This window comes from Talpa occidentalis, unplaced genomic scaffold, assembly GCF_014898055.3.
Source record: "Talpa occidentalis isolate TD23 unplaced genomic scaffold, MPIMG_talOcc4v2.1 talOcc4.7, whole genome shotgun sequence".
Lineage (NCBI taxonomy): Eukaryota > Metazoa > Chordata > Mammalia > Eulipotyphla > Talpidae > Talpa > Talpa occidentalis.
Window position 1 is genome coordinate 3,215,603 of NW_023605083.1, and position 15,469 is coordinate 3,231,071.

Sequence of the window (15,469 nt, forward strand, 5' to 3'; positions counted from 1 at the left end):
CCCGGGTGAAGGGCGCTCAGCAGACGCCCCGCAGGCGGCTGCCCAGCGCGCGTGGACCTGCCCACAGGCCCGCCGGCCCGGCCGTGCGTCTGGGGCCAAGAGGCCCAAGACAGGGGGGGCGAGACAGGGGCCCTTCGCCCCCACTTCTGTCCCGGCCCCCAAGCTGCCCAGCCCTGGAACCCCCAGAAGCCCTGCGCCGTCTCCAGCGGCGGGAGTCCGGGCGGCGCGACCCCCTGCGGGGAGCCGGGCGCGCGGGCGGGAGCCGGACTACAGCTCCCGGCGTTCCCGGGCGGAGAGGAAGTGTCGTGCCCGGGGCCCCCCGCGGCCGCAGAGGGGGCGGGGCGGGGCGGGGCGGGGCGGGGCGGAAGCGGGGAGGGGGGAGGGAGGGGGCGGGGGCCGGGGGGCGGGGGGCGGGGGGGGGGGCGCGCGCCGGGGAGGGCGGGCTGCGCCGCGAGCGCGGGTGGCCAGCGGGGCGGGCGGCAGGAGGAGGCGCCCCCCGCCCCCGCCCCCCGCCCGCCGCCTGCGGACCTGCACCCCGGGGCGCGAGGGGCGCGGAGCTGCGCGCGCTGCGCTCGGGCCGCGGCTGCGGGCGCGCGGGGCCGAGTTTCTGCAAAGTTTGACCCGGTTGCCTTTGCGATGCTGCCGCAGAGGCGGCGGCGCGGGCTGAGCGGCGGCCGCGGCTCGCGATGATCGTGAAATAAAGGGGCGCGCGGGCCGGGGGCGCGAGAGCCCCGCGCCGCCCCCCGCCGCCCGAGCGAGGAGGAGGTGGGCGCCGGGGGCGCAGGCCGGCCCGGACCCCGCGGAGCCCCAGGACCCTGCCCGGGACGGGCGGGGGCGCCCCGAGGACGCGCCCGCGGCGGGGTCGGGGCGCGCGCGGAGCGGCCCGCGGGCAGGTGAGTCGGCGGCGCCGCGGGGCGGGGCGCGCACGCCGGGGTGCCCCGCGCCCCACGCGCCCCGGCCGCCGGACCCGGCCGCGGGGGGCCGGCGAGGCGCGGGCGGGCCCGGGGCGCGCGCCCGAGCGCCCGACCTGCGGGGAGGCGCTGCGCCCCGGCGGGGCGGGGGGCGCGGGCGCGGGCGCCGGGCGGGGCGGGGGGCGCGGACCCGGCCGGCCCGTCCCCGCGGCGCCCCCGCCCCCGCGCTGTCAGCGGGGATGTCACGGCGCGATTATTCGCTGTGCGCGGCGAGCGGCCCCGTGACGGGCGGCGGGGGGCGCGCTCCGGGGAGACCGCCCAGCCCGGCGCCGCCAGCGCCAGCCCGCGCCCCGCGCCCCGCGCCGCGCCCCGCGCACACGCCCGCGCCCCGCAGCGAAGTTCGCCCCAACTCCGAGCGGGCCCTGACGCCGCGTCCCCCTCCCGCAGGGCTCGGCGGCGAGGGACCCGCGCCCGCCCCGCGCGCCGACGGCACCGGCACCCGCCTCGGGCCGCCCCCGGGAAGCCGCGGGTCGGCGCTCGCCCCCGGGGCGCCCGGAGACCGCGCCGCCCGGGACTCGCCGGCGGTGCGGGGCCGGCCGCGGGGGCGCGCGGGGGGCCGACCCCCCTCTGCATGCGGCCGCGGGCGCCGAGGACCTCGGGGACGTCCGGGAGCTGCGTTCCCGCGGGTGAGGCACGGAAAGGGCTGATGTCTCCGCGACATGGTTACCCATTAACCTCCGAACTTTTCTTTTTTTAACCCAAAGAATATCGGTGGTTTTTGCCCACTGCTAGCAGAAGACGAGAGAGCCGAGGGCCTCTGAAATGCAGCAAAGTCCTTATTTATAAACAGGCCCGAGGTCGTGATATGCAAACCCCCCCCCCCAGTGAGTCTGTCCCTGGACACCCCTCCCGCCGCGAGGCCGAGGCCGTGCTGTCTGCGCTGGGTCCCGCGGCCTCCATCCTTTCAATGCCCAGTTTCCTCTGGGACTGCTGGCCTTCCCTGGAGATCAGGGCGCTCCTCTGTGCCATGGGCTGCATCCAGAGCATCGGGGGCAAAGCCAGAGTCTTCCGGGAAGGCATCACCGTGGTCGACGTGAAAGCCTCCATCGACCCCATCCCCACCAGCATCGACGAGTCCTCCAGCGTTGTGCTCCGCTACCGGACACCCCACTTCCGTGCCTCGGCCCAGGTGGTCATGCCGCCCATCCCCAAGAAGGAGACCTGGATAGTGGGCTGGATCCAGGCGTGCAGCCACATGGAGTTCTACAACCAGTACGGGGAGCAGGGCATGTGAGTACCCCTGGGGCGAGCTCGGAGGCTGCTGGGGGGCGGCCGGAGGCACAGGGAGGGGCCTCGGCAGGGCCAGAGGGAAGCTTTCGGGCCCATGAACCTGGTCTCTGTGCCCTTCCTGGCCAGGTGAGCCCCTGGGGGACTTGCCTGTTGCTTCCGATTGGGGTCGTGGCCTAGAGCCCCTGGGGTTCCCATGTCCTTCCCTGCAAGGTGCTGAGAAAGCAGAGGGACCTGCCACCAGGTGCCTCTTGGGCAGAGCCAGCGTGTGGCCCGGTCCCCAGAGAGCTGCCCCTCTGCGGGGGCCCGGCTCCTGGCACACGTGGCCGCCACTCCAGGAAGGAGCAGGGCCGGGGAGGCCTGGAGCTCCGTGACCCGCGCTTTGTGTCGGGCCCGCACTCGTCTCTCAGGCGGTTTCTAACACGCAGCAGGGCCTGGGGGCCCTTCCCAGCCCCGGGTGTCTGAGGGGACGGCCAGTTGCCGAAACCCGTTTGCTTCTCGGTGGAGTTTCCCGTCCACGGTGGGGACGTCAGACCTCAGCACCCAGAAGGTGTCGGCGGGGCCCGCCGTGGAGAGGAGCCGGCTGGCCTCGCTCTCCGGCCGGTCTCCAGGGCGTTCCCGGGGAAAATGGAGCTCGCAGCCTGCGAGCCTGGACCCGTTTCCCGGCCTGTTCCCGGGACAGCCGTCCCCGCTGTGAAGGAAGCGGCCGTCGGTGGGAGGGAGGGTGCTTGGGCCCTAGGTCGGAGCCGGTCATTGTGGACGGGACCTTCGGGGGGAGCTGGGTGGGCCCTCGTGGACGCTGCTGTCCGGGCCTCTCCCCCCCCCCCCCCCCCCCCCCCGTGTCCCGCCGTGTCCCAGCAGGCGGGGCACAGAGGGGCGTCCCCGGACTCAGAGCTTTTCGCTGACATCAAGGGCCCTGAAAGGGGATGGCTCGGGGCGGTTCCTCCCTTAGCGACCCCGGAGCTGGGAGGGAAACAGGAGGAAGGCAGGGACAACTTAAAACGGGGTAACCCTGATCACCCCAAAGAGGTGCATGTGGGATGCGTCTAGACACTCACCGGGGCTCCCCTGGATCTACCTGATTTCAACCCCCAAGCTCTGGCTCTCAAAAGCAGCTATTAATCCGGGCGGGGCCGACTTTCCATTCTGAGAAGGGAAACCTGATTCTTAGACATTTGGGGTGGATCTTTCCTGGGAAGCCGTGAGCCCAGAAGCCTCCAAGGCAGCTGGGACAGCTGGGCCGAAGGGGAGGCTTTCCTGAGACAGCTCAGCCGCTTCCCTGCCCTGGCGGAGGCGGGAGGGCAGAGGGGCTGAGCCTGGAGGGAGGGATGGTGCTGGCAGGGGAGCTCCTGCGCCGTGGCCGGCTCAGGCCCGGCCGGGCCTCAGCTTCCCCATCTGTGCCCGGGGCCCTGCCTGTGCCCTGTGGTGGCAGCAGGTCCCGGGCGCTGTGCTGGGGGCCGGCCTGGGGCGGGAGCCCTGAGGTGACTTTTCCTCTGTGAGCGGGTGCCAGTGAGGGGAAGCCCGGGCGCAGCCGGACCGCAGGTCCTTCCCCAGGGGTCGGCTTGGCCACCGGGCCCCTCGGTTCCCCACCTGCAAACTGGGCCTGAGGCTTACGGGGTGGCAGTCACGGGCGGTGCCGCCGGCCCTGCACTGCTGGCGGGGAGGGAGCTGTGGGCTCCGTGGTGAGAATCGAGGCTGAAGCCAGAGTTGGGGCAGCTGCAGGCTCCTCCTGTCTTGATGTTCCCCACCCAGCTCTTGGCTCTTCCGCTTTCCCGGGGCTCACTTCCCGGCTTCGCCGGAGCTCAGGCGCGGAGTCGGGACTGGTTGGTGTTTGCTGTGTGTTCCCGCCCCGCCTCTGGGGCCCCGCTGGCTTTCAGAGCAGAGCTCTCTGTCTTGGGGTCCCCTCTCCTTGGTCCCAGGGCCCCCCTGGGATGGGACCAGCCCCGAGAGAGGGCGGACGTGGTGGCTGCCCGTGCGGGCAGTGGGGAGCGGGTGTTCAAGGGCCCGGGCACCCTGGCAAGTCACCTCGCAGAGGTCCCCGGGCCTGTGGCTGTGGCGCTGCTGGCCTCACTGTCGGTCCACAGTGTGTGTGAGGAAACTGAGTCACGGAGAGGCAGGCCTCCCGCCAGGGCGGGCTCTCTGGTGTCCGGGTGCGCTCTGGGCAGGAGAAGGGTCATCATTCAGGAAGGCGCCACTTTTGCTCCTTCTCAAATGTGAATGGAAGCATCTAGATGCGCTGGCAAGATCCCACCAGCCGCCCTCCCCGCGCCGCCCGTGTTGCGACTCCCTATTTTGAAGTCCCGAGAGTGGAAAGCGTGAGGTGTGCTGTGCTGGGGGGTGGGTCGGAGGCTGCAGGAGGCCCCGCGGGGCCCCGACCCGGCATCGCAGGCTGTTGGGTCTGTTGCTGCGGCCAGCGTCCCCGGTCTCCCCACCCCCGGGTGCCTGGGCCCCCTGGGCCCCCGTTGTGATAACCCAGATGTTTCCAGACGTGGGCATGTCCCCAGGGAGGGAGGCGATGTCACCCAGGTTCAGAACCGCTGGGCTACACCCAGAAAATCTGAATCATGAAAACCAAACCCCCCCCCTTCAGTGGCCCTGGGTGGGGCCAGCCGGTAGCAGGGGTCGGGAGGTTTCCTGTTCCCCACAGATGGGCTTGTCTTCAAAGTATTAATCCCAGATACTTAACCCAAACCCGTGAAAGCCCCAAGCATTATCCCTTATTCACGGGAGAAATGACTCTAATCCAGGGGGTGTTTAGCATGACATTCTGGGTTTGAAGTACTCGAAGCGCAGGGGGAACAGGCCGCCGGGCCATGCCCGCTCTGTAGGGGGAACCAGGAGACGCGCGCCCTCCCTGCCAGCTGGGGAGGCTCTATCTGGTTTCGGGGCCAACCTACATTACTTTCAGAGCCACCCCCCAGACTATGGCGACATCTGCCCCCACAGCCCCTCCTCCGCGGTTCCTCAGCCGCCACCTGTCAGCTGGCTCAGCCGCTCGAGTGCCGAGGCAGTTTCTCGCCTGTGTGGGAGACGCTTCGCGTGGCCCTGGTCGGCCCTTCCGGAGCCCTGGGAGGCTGGCCCACGACTGGGCCAAGGCCAGTTTCTGGCTCAGGGTCTCATGTGGGGATGAAAGGAGAGCGCAGCTCCAGAAGAGGGTCTGGGGGTGTCTGGCTGTGTTTGGCGGCGGCCCCCAGCCCCCTCTGCTGGGGCTGTGACCTTGGGCCAGAGGCCTCATGCCAGGGCAGGTGCTAGCCTCACGAGGTCCCCATTTCATTTATTTTTTAAAAGATTTATTTATTTTTGCATACGAGAACTGGGGTGGGGTGGGTGCAGGCCAGAGATGTGGGGGGTGAGAGGACTCACCAGAGACAGAGCGGGGAACAGAACAGGCAGACTGACGGAAACACACTGCTGAGGGGAGCAGTGGGTGACACAGGCGAGGTCTGCTGTGCCATGTGGGTAGCTCCCTGGCTGGGGATCGAACTCGTGCTGCAGAGGCTGCGGACAGCTTCATAGGTTGTGTCCTAACCCCTTGCGCCACCAGGGAGGCCCTACGAGGTCCCCATTTTATAAGAAGGACACAGCCTCTGAGACCTGAAGTTGCTTGGCCCCGGGGCATGACAGCCCAGCAGGCTGGGACAGGCAGAGGAACGGCCTGTGACCATGTGGCCTCTTCCTGCGCCTCAGGCTCTCACAGAACAATTGAGGACGAAGCTTCCTCTGCAGCCCGGAAGGCGGCCTCCCCCATCTGCGGGCCCTGGCAGGGGCGAGGCGGCTTGGGTGGGAGAGGGAAGTCCCTGTTTCCAGGCTTTGGGGTGGGAGGAAATGGGGGGAGGGACAGCAGCCCAGCGCGAGCCCCTGGACCCGCTGGCCCAGCCGTCTCTGCCGACCTCACTTTGCAAGCGGCGAGAGCCGAAGCTGGCTGTGGCCGTGGCTGTGGAGAAGGCGCCGCCTGGACCAGAGGGACATCCCAGCCGAAGACCCACCTGCCGCTTTGTATCACTCAGGCCTGGGCCTGGGGCGAGGGGAAGAGTTTCCCCTGAGGCGCCGGGCAGCCTAGGCAGCGTTGGGGGGGAGTGTGACTGGCTCTCGGTGTTTCACAGACACACACCCTTCATTGTTGAGCTTCTAGATTGTTCCGTGTCTAGAGGGAGGCTTACAGACCCCTGCGCCCAGGCAGCCTGGCCTGCCGCAGGCCCCCCAGCATGAACGGACAGTGCTGGGCTCGGGAGAGAAGCCCATCGGGGCCAGGAGGGCATTGGGGCCTTGGGGGTGAGACCCGGCCGGGCAGGTGTCCCCGCGGGGCCCTCGCACCCTGGCATTTCTTGGAAGAGATGTCATATCTGTAGGGTAGGAACCCGGTTTGGCTCAAAAGAAAACAGTAAAAATGAAAGCGTAGGGCGTGTGTCTCGCAGAGAAAGGTCTGGAAGGATGTTTATCACGGCATGGCGCGGGGAGCAGCCTGCTGTGGGCGGGGCGGCCGGAGGTGGCTTTCGGTTTTGACTTCATACCCGTCTCTAGGGCCTGCCTCAAAACCAGAGCAAAACAAAACACGAAGCGCATCTTCTGTGCTCAATTCAGCCTCGGACCCGGGCCCTGACTGGCGGGGGAGGCGGGCGGAGAGGAGTGGGGCGCGGGGGAGTGGGGTCCCCGTCTGTGCCGACGGCACCCCCAGCCCCCCGGGGCTTTGTGAGCAGGGCCGAGACCCTCCTGGAACACAGGGGCCGCCTGGGGCCCCAGAGCAGCGTGGGCGGGCGCCGGGGTCTCGGGGTGGCGGAGCTGGGCCATGGGAGCTTTTGGCAAGTTGCGCAAAACTGTAAAACCTTGAAAACCGGAGCCCGGGCGTGAGAATCCGTAAGGGCCTTTGGGCCCGTGTGACGCACGCGAGCCCCCCACGTAGCCACACGCACTCTGCATTTCCAACTGGTTCGATCCAAGGTGCTTCTCAGGAAAGATTAGATTTAGCTGTTTTTAAAAAGTGATTTTCAGGAAAAAACCGAATGACTCAGAATCCAGGAGGCGGCGGCAGCACCAACATGGAGAGACTAGAAGTTCGGGAACGCTGCTGAGACCAGGGGCGCCGGGCGGGTCCGGCCCCGGGGTCTGGAACGCAAACTCCGTGCCCAGGGACCCCCCGTCGCAGCGCCCTGGGACTCTGGCACCCTCGGGAGACAGGTGGGGCCTCATGGGGGTGCAGGGGAGTCGGCCCGGCCCGGCTCACCGCCCTGTCCGGCTCGGACCTGAAGCAGCAGGGCCAGGGCTGCCCCCGCACCCTGTCTCCGCTCGGCGCACACCCGCGCCTCCACCGTCCACCCAGAGGCCCAGCCCCGGCGGCTCCTGCCTGGTGGCTGGACCTTGAGACGCTGGCGCCCCCTCCCTGGCCCCGCGGGTGCCCGCGGCGCAGACCCCACCCGCCCGGCCCCAGCCGTGCCCCCGCAGACTCACCGTCCGGGGCGCTGCTCGGGGCACACGCGTCTGAGTAGTGGGGGAGGCGGCTGCAGGCCGGTGGAAGGTCTTGCTCGGTCTGTGGGTCCTGGCCCTTCCCGGGGCGGACCCCGAGTCGGGTCCCCACAAACGTGCCGCGGGCCTACTCCCGGGCGCTTGTGCGGGGGCCGCCGGCTCGTCCCCGGGTGGGCGCAGGTGGGCAGCGGAGCCTGCCCGTGCGGGCCGTGGCCTCTCAGCGCGGCTCCAGGTGGGGAAGTTCACGGCGGAGCCCGCGAGGCCGCCCGAAACTCTGCACACCTGTGTTGGGTGCGCGGCCCGGCTCAGGGCAAATCCTGGAGGTCCCGCCCCTGCCCTCTCGGGCCTGGGGTCTGTCTGGAGACAAGGTATTGAGTCACCGCGTGCGTGTGCCAGGAAGCCGCGGGGTGAGGATCGGGTGGCACGCGGGAGCACTGGCCTCGTGGGCGGGTCAGGGCGGCTTCCCCCGGGGGGTACCCCGACAGCTGACTAGGACCGGAGGGGAGCCTGCTCCCCAGACAAGGCCCTGAGATGGGCGCTGAGGACAGCTGGTGGGGGGTGTGCTCCCGCGCCTCGTGCAGCAAACTTGTGCCCTTGGGGCATGCGCGTGACAGCGCCCTGCGAACACCAAGCGGGCTCTGCACTCACTGTGGGGATGTCTGCCGGGACGGGACGGCAGCAGGATCAGTGGTGCTGGGAGTGATTCGGGGGGGCAGGAGGCACTCTGAGGTCCAGCTTCAGGCCTGAGCTCTCCTGCGTCCCGGGGGCGGGGTCTCCCCACGCTCCCCTCCGTGAGGGGAAGACTCGAGCTGCCCCCTCCGAGAGCACACGCCCTGACTCTGAGCGACACCCGCCCGCTGGGAGGGCTGTCCTGCCAGGGACCCGGCCGGGGGCTCCGGGGGCCGAGCCAGGAGCAAGAGCCCTGAGCCTGGGGCCAGAGGCTGAGCGCGGGTCACTGCGGCTCGGCCAGCTCTTTGGAAGTGAAAGGGGCCAAGGTGACGTCCAGGTTCCTCACCCGAGCTCTGCCTTTAAAAACACGCGTGTGGGTAGGCGGAGCCTCCGGGGAGGCCGCGTGGGCGTTGGCAGGCAGCGGGCACGGCCCGGGGCAAAGCTCCAGGCTTCCGACACTCACCCAGGAAGCCTGGCCCGTGCGTGGGAACCACGGCGCCCCGCAACCCCCAGCACCCCACCCCCTGCTGCTGTGCAAGGTGGGGGTGGCAGGGCCTCGGGTCTCCGGGACTGATGGGCCTTTAGCTGGAGGCGGGGGTGAGGCGGGGGGTGCCGGCGGGCGCGTGAGCCTGGTGACCCCTGCGCTCCTGCTGGCGGCTCGGAAGCGGCCCGGGCGCTGCTCCCCGCGACGTTGAACAGCGTTGCTGGCGCGGGGCTGGCGGCGGCGGCGGGAAAGCACGGAAACGGATCCCTTTCGCCTTTGTCAGCCCATTCACACTGTCGTGCACCCCACTCCGGACTCTGTACCCCTCACTCAGCCCCTCCCCGGCCCCTGAGCCGCCACGTGTCTCACACGAGTGGATCCTCTGTGTCCGGCTGCTCACTCAGCGCCACGTCCGGGTTCCTCCGGGCCGCGGGCCGTCAGGGCCTCCTGTTCCAAGGCCGAGTGCTGTTCCGCCGTGCGGGCGGCCCCGTTCTCCTACCCTGCCCTGGCTCTGGGTGGCCTCTGCCCTCGCGGTGGGGAGCACGCCCCTCAGGACACGGGCCCTCTCCCGGGGGGCGACCCCGGAGGTTGGGCGGACAGGACCGTCGACGGGTCTCTACCGGGTGGGCGCCCCAAATACTGCCGTGTCCCCATCGGTGAGACGGCGTGTCCCCATCACAGCGGGGCAGGCCGAGGGCTCCAACAGCGGTGAAGGCAGAGCCCCTGACAGGCACCGACTGGCAGCATTTGCCCCGTGCCCTGCCTGGCTGGCTCTTTCCTGCCCCGGCCTTCCGGTGGGCTGGGATGTGTGTGAGGAGTCTGGGGTTCAGCGAGTGCTGGCCAGGATCTCACGCCAGCCTAGGCTCTGGCCGGCCTGGACACCCGCTCCCACCCCGGGCAGCCTGAGACCTCTGGCCTCCGGCAGGCGGGAGCTCAGGCTCGGGGCCAGAGCGCAGCTGGCCCTGGGGCTGGGATGAGGCTGCTTAGGTTTTCTCGGTTCTGCTGCTGCAAAGGCAGGTGCGGTTCTGGCTGCCCGACTTCCTGTTCTAGGCCGGCGCCGGCAGAAAGAAGGGGGCTGGGCAGAGGCCGGGAAGGGCATCTCAGCCTGCTGGGGTGTCCCCTGGGGCTGGCGGCAGCCTGGGTGCAGGGGGAGGAGCCAGGGCCTGTGCTGAGCTCTGGGGGCCCCAGTGCTGGGTGGGAGAGGCCGGCTCACCCCCCTTTCACAGGTGAGAACACTGACGCCCACGGAGGGCTGTGTTCGCCCCAGTAACGTGCTGGTCCCCGGAGGGGCCGGGAACCCTTCCTGATGTGCTGACCGCGCAGCTGGGCTCCAGGGCCTGCCATCGGCCCCGGGGGCAAGGGAAAGAAACCCACCGCTGCTTGGGGGAGGGCTGACCCTCGACCCCCACAGGCCCACCGGGGTGCTGGTGGCCTGGGGAGTCCTCCACCCATTCCTGCTGCTCGTAGCCCAGGCTCTGCCCTGCGGTCACAGGGCTGCTGTGGGGGTCAGGCACAGCGCGCATCAGGACGCCCCATTACTGTCGACCACCCAGCCCCTCCCAGTGGCCCCCCCTCAAGGGCATGGGCAACTTAGGGCTTCCCGAAGCCCAGCGGGGATCCGGCCCCCTCTGAGACGGCGTCGGGGGCTGAGGAGAGGGCTGGCCCTTCCAGCTGGGGACAGCCCGAAATGACGCAAGGCTCCAGCTGTGGCTGGGGGCGCCCCTGGTCACGGACACGGTGCTGGATGCCTGTACACTGCGGCCCCCCGGGAGCTAAGCCACGGACCGAGGGGAGCACAAGGAAGCCCCGCGGGGGGCCGAGGAGTAACCGCCCCTTCCGCCCGCAGGTCCAGCTGGGAGCTCCCGGACCTCCAGGAGGGCAAGATCGAGGCCATCAGCGACTCGGACGGGGTGAACTACCCCTGGTACGGCAACACCACCGAGACGTGCACCATCGTGGGGCCCACCAGGAGGGACTCCAGGTTCGTCATCAGCATGAACGACAACTTCTACCCCAGCGTCACGTGGGCCGTGCCCGTGAGCGAGAGCAACGTGGCCAAGCTGACCAACATCTACCGGGACCAGAGCTTCACCACGTGGCTGGTGGCCACCAACACCTCGACCAACGACATGATCATCCTGCAGACGCTGCACTGGCGCATGCAGCTCAGCATCGAGGTCAACCCCAGCCGGCCCCTGGGCCAGCGCGCCCGGCTGCGGGAGCCCATCGCCCAGGACCAGCCCAAGATCCTGAGCAAGAACGAGCCGATCCCGGCCAGCGCCCTGGTCAAGCCCAACGCCAACGACGCTCAGGTCCTCATGTGGCGGCCCAAGCACGGGCCGCCGCTGGTGGTGATCCCGCCCAAGCGCCGGTGACGCGCGGGCACCGTGGGGCGGGCTCCAATAATAACGCGCCCCAAGCAACCCGCTCTCGTCATTCAGCAACCCCGCCGCTCCGGCTCTGCCCGGGGCAGCGGGCGGATCTCACTGTGCGAAGCCTCCCCCAGCCCCGCACCTGCCCCCTGGGGCCGGGACAGGCGCCCGCCGTGCCCTCCAGCGCCACCCGTGGTCTCCTCGCGATTCCAGCCACTCTCTTGCAACAGAATCCCCAGACAACTGCTTTTTCAGTTCTTTTTTTTTTTTTTTTCCTTCTTTTAACGCCTCCGTCTGAGGCTCAGGGGCGGGAGGGGAGCTGATTTTGCAGGCGGCCCAGCCGGTGGCGAGGTGGCGAGTTGCGTTGTGCCAGCGTCGCCCGGGGGCAGCTCCCCTCGGCCTCCCTCACGTGGCCTTATGTAGACTTGCTTTGCCAAACTTTTGCCTTAAGCTGAATTTAAAGGGAAAAAAAACAACCCCCCAACCCACTCGAAACAAAGAAAGCAGGATCTCTTTTCTACTGGACTCTTCTGCTAGAGGTGGGGGTGCTGGGACCCGGAACAGAGGCCCAAGTCCCCCCCCCCCAACCCCGGTGTCCTGGCAGGGAACAGGGGCACAGACCTGAAACCAGCTGCTCACGCTTTCATTTCAGCAGAGGTGAAACCACAGCCAGACTCTGCCTGACAGGGCGCCCCCCAGGCCCCACACCTGTGAGGAGGGCTGTGAGCGAGGCTGGCTCTGCTGGGGACTCTCCTCTCTCCTCCTGGGCAGCCTTAACTTGCCTCGGGCGGGTCTAGGAGGAGAGGGAAGGTCCTGGGTGACAGGTCGAGTGCAGGGAGCTTTTGCCATCTCAGTCCTCAGCACCCCCTGGCCAAGGGTCGAGTCTGCCGGCACCATCTCTAAGCTTGCAGCTTTCCCTTTTGCACCCACACTGGTCCCAAGCGCCTGGAGGGCGGGCCACCTTGACCCAGTTTTGGTTCAAAGGTAAGAAGGGCCTGTGCTGCTCTCCCCATGCCCCGAGGGAGGGCAGGAGGCGCCGGGGTGGGGGCGCTGTGGAGAGCACCCCGGCTAGGCATTCCTGGATCTGGAAAGGCTGGGGGGCAGTGGGCAGCCCCCCTTGGCCTCCCCATGCTGCTTATCCTCAGAAGTAAACCAGGCCGGGGCTGGGGGCTGAAGGGGAACCGTGGTGAGAGGCATCGGAGCCACCGGGGGTGGTCCGGGGCCGGCGCCCTCGGACTTGGGCCTGGTCGAGGCGGAGCTTTCTCAGCCACGTCTGCCTTGAAGCTGCTCCGGGGAGCTCAGGGGAAACCCCTGCTCAAGCCACCTTCCTCTGAGCTTGCCGAGCCCACAGCCACATCACTGGGCCCACAGACTAAGAATAACCAAGCACAGAAAACTGTCGGATAAGAAAAATAATCCATTTTGCTGCAGTTGAGCCACTTACTGTACAGGGGTCCTAGCCACAGCCGGAGGCGGGGCCCTGCCTTGCTCTGCTCCTTCATCCACGCGATGTCTATCAAGGGGTGCTTCACGTCCTGTCCATCTCCCGAACCCCGCTCCTGCCGCGCGTGCATGCGTCCGCCCTGGAACCAACAGGGCCGGGAGCAGCCCCTGGTGCTGGGGGAACCCCCTGCCAGGCTCAGGACCTGCGCCCCGGATGCTGCGCTCCCCTTTGTGTGTGCCTGGAGGCCGCCACCCAGAGAGGCCAGGAGGGGCTGGGGAGGGCCCTGCTGTTTACAGGACCCCGCTTCCTAGCAGAGCGAAAGAGGAGGCGCTCTTCTCTGCACTCAGGTCTTTACTGCACTAAATGGGGGAACGGGCCCTGGGTGGGGGTCGGGAGCGGGCACGGAGGATGGTCCTGGGCTGCTTTGGGGCCAAGAGCCCCCGACCCTGGTGTCCAGAGGATGAGCACCTTCCAGGCAGGGGCCCGGCACTGTGCCCCTGGAGGGGAGCCCCAGCCTGCTGCATGCCCCATCCCCGCCAGCTCCCTGAGCCCCCTCCCGCCTTCCCGAAGACCCTGGAGAGGCTGCGGTGCGGCCAGGGCTGCTCGGCTTAGCTTGGGCCTGGTCCCTTGACCCCGCCCTCGAGTCAGGTGCCCAGACCTGGCGGCCCCCGTCCCTCGGTGTCCCATCCTGCGTGGGCACGGCTCCAGCAATAAGCGCCGCCCGTGGTCGTGGAGAGTACTGTGAAAACCAGCCAATGCACTTACAGGAGGCACAAGACTCTTGATGAAATGTAAAATGTTTTTTTTAAAACATCACCACAAATATTCACAAATAAAGTATAATTTTAAAGTAGGCCTGGCCAGGCTCTGGGTGTGTGCGAAGTGGTGGTTCACCGGGCTGCGTCCTGGCCATGGGGGGACACACTTGGGGGGGGGGGGCCAGGGTGGGGGTTCTGCGCCAGGCCTTGCCCGGCCTGTGTGGCAGCGGCCCTGGGACTTGGGGTGGCCCGGCTCTTTCAGAAGCCTGTGGGGCTGGGGGCCCTGCGTTTAGAGGGGCCTCCTCCACGACCGGAGCGCCCTCTTCACCGGGTCCCGCCAGGGCATCCTCTAGGCCGTGGCCCCGGGGCCCACCCGACCATGTGACCATGTGGGGTCAGTGTGGAGGGGGCGCCTTCAGGGCGGGCGGGGCCGGGAGACCCCGAGGCAGAGCGCACACTCGAGCGGTCGGTGTGGGCTTGAGCCCCTCGGTCCCCCTCACTTAGATGGACAGTGGGGATCCCGAGAGGCCGCCGCCTCGCCCACATGGTGGGAGCGCATGCCTCTGCGTGGTTTCTGGGTGACCACTCAGGCGTCCTCGCCACCGGGACCCCCTTTCACGGATGAGGAAACGGAGGGGCTGCGGGGGTTGGAAGCCACCCCAGCCCTGGCTCTGGAGGCGGGCACGCCCAGCCCCCACGCCCCAGGCCGGCTCCGGCTCCCGGCTCCGGCAGGAAACGCCTTCCGCGCAGGAAGTGTGTGCAGGCAGCCCCTTGGGGGACGCGGGGGCGGCCTCCGGGCCTGTGCAGGACGAGGGGCCCTTCACTCTGGCCCCTGGGGGTTGGGGTTTCCACGTTGCAGCAACCCAACAGCTTCTGCATCCTGAATCCCGGGTGCAGCCCCAAGGCAGGAAATTGCATAACAGGTGCCCGGGCTCCGTCTGCCCGGGGCTGCTGGGGGTGCAAGTGCCCCGCGTGGCTTGGCTTTCAGCCTCGGTGTAGCCCGTGAAGGGCGGTGTGTGGTGTCTCTGTAGGGGGTGCGCGGTGCATATAGGTGTGGGGTGCGTGCGTGTGTACAGAACTGGGGTGCAGGTGACGCCAACGTCACCTCAGCAGGTGAAAGCTGAGCCAGGTCACCCTGGCACCCGGCTCCTCCCTCTGCCTGCGGCGGGCAGGGGGCCGGCGGCCCTGTTGGGTCGGGGAAGGTGCAGGGAAGTGGTTAGGAGTCAAGTGGCTTCCAAGTGGCATTCAGTCACCATGGAAGCCCTCCAGCCTCCCGGGCTGATAGCCGGTTAAATTTAGAAGCCCAGACGGATGAGACACAGACACCAGACCCCGCCGGCTGTCGCAGGTCCCTCCCAGGGGCCGCGGGGCCGCCCCGCTGTCCGAGATGCCCGGGAGAAGTGCCGGCGCCTTTGTGCTCATCTAGGCCTGGGGGCCGGCCTCTGCGCTGGACGCAGACTGGCTGGAGCCTGGGCCCCTCGGCCTCAGAGGGAGCCCCGCCCGGCCGGAGGAGGCGCTGCGGGGACCGCAGAGGGCGATGGCTGGGGTGCCCGCAGGCCCAGAGCCGGCGCGGTCACGGCTCCTTCACCATCTCCTGCCATGGTCTGTCCCGCCTGCTGGCCCCACAGAGACCTTCCCGCCCGGCTGGAGCTGGGCTGGGCAGTTTGGGGGACACACACGTTCAGACCCCCCCGCACCGGAGCACATGCCCTGCCCTGCTTCCTCACAGTGTGGAGGCCTGAGCTCCGCCCCGTCTTCCGCTTCCTCTTCCAGATGAGGAAACTGAGCCCCAGAAAGAGCCGGGACAGGCGAAGCGTCTCGGGCTGAGCCGTGCAGGGCTGGGCCGGTACCAGGCAGCCTCCCCGCGACCCGGCGGTGCCAATGCTGTTCCCAGGCCCCCTCCGCCTGCCACACCCGATCCTACCAGGGGGCCGGGGCGGCCCTTAGCGGCCGCAGCGCGGGAGGCCCCGGGCAAGCGCGGGGCACAGTCCGCTGGCGCCGGCCGCAGATTATTAAGTCAAGAACACACATCCGAGCAGACGAGCTCGCCTGTGCCCGGGGCCAGGGAGGCGAAGCCACGGGAC

The 15,469-nt window shown here is 68.8% G+C and overlaps 1 protein-coding gene across 1 annotated transcript; it reads left to right on the plus strand.

The window, feature by feature from the left end:
• Nucleotides 1-1,531: 1,531 nt before the first annotated feature.
• Nucleotides 1,532-11,250, plus strand: FAM78A (family with sequence similarity 78 member A). The gene is made up of 2 exons (XM_037492958.2): nt 1,532-2,201; nt 10,658-11,250. The coding sequence occupies exons 1-2, from the start codon at nt 1,777-1,779 to the stop codon at nt 11,184-11,186; spliced, it is 954 nt and encodes a 317-aa protein (XP_037348855.1). The 5' UTR covers nt 1,532-1,776; the 3' UTR covers nt 11,187-11,250.
• The last annotated feature ends 4,219 nt before the right edge of the window (nt 11,251-15,469 follow it).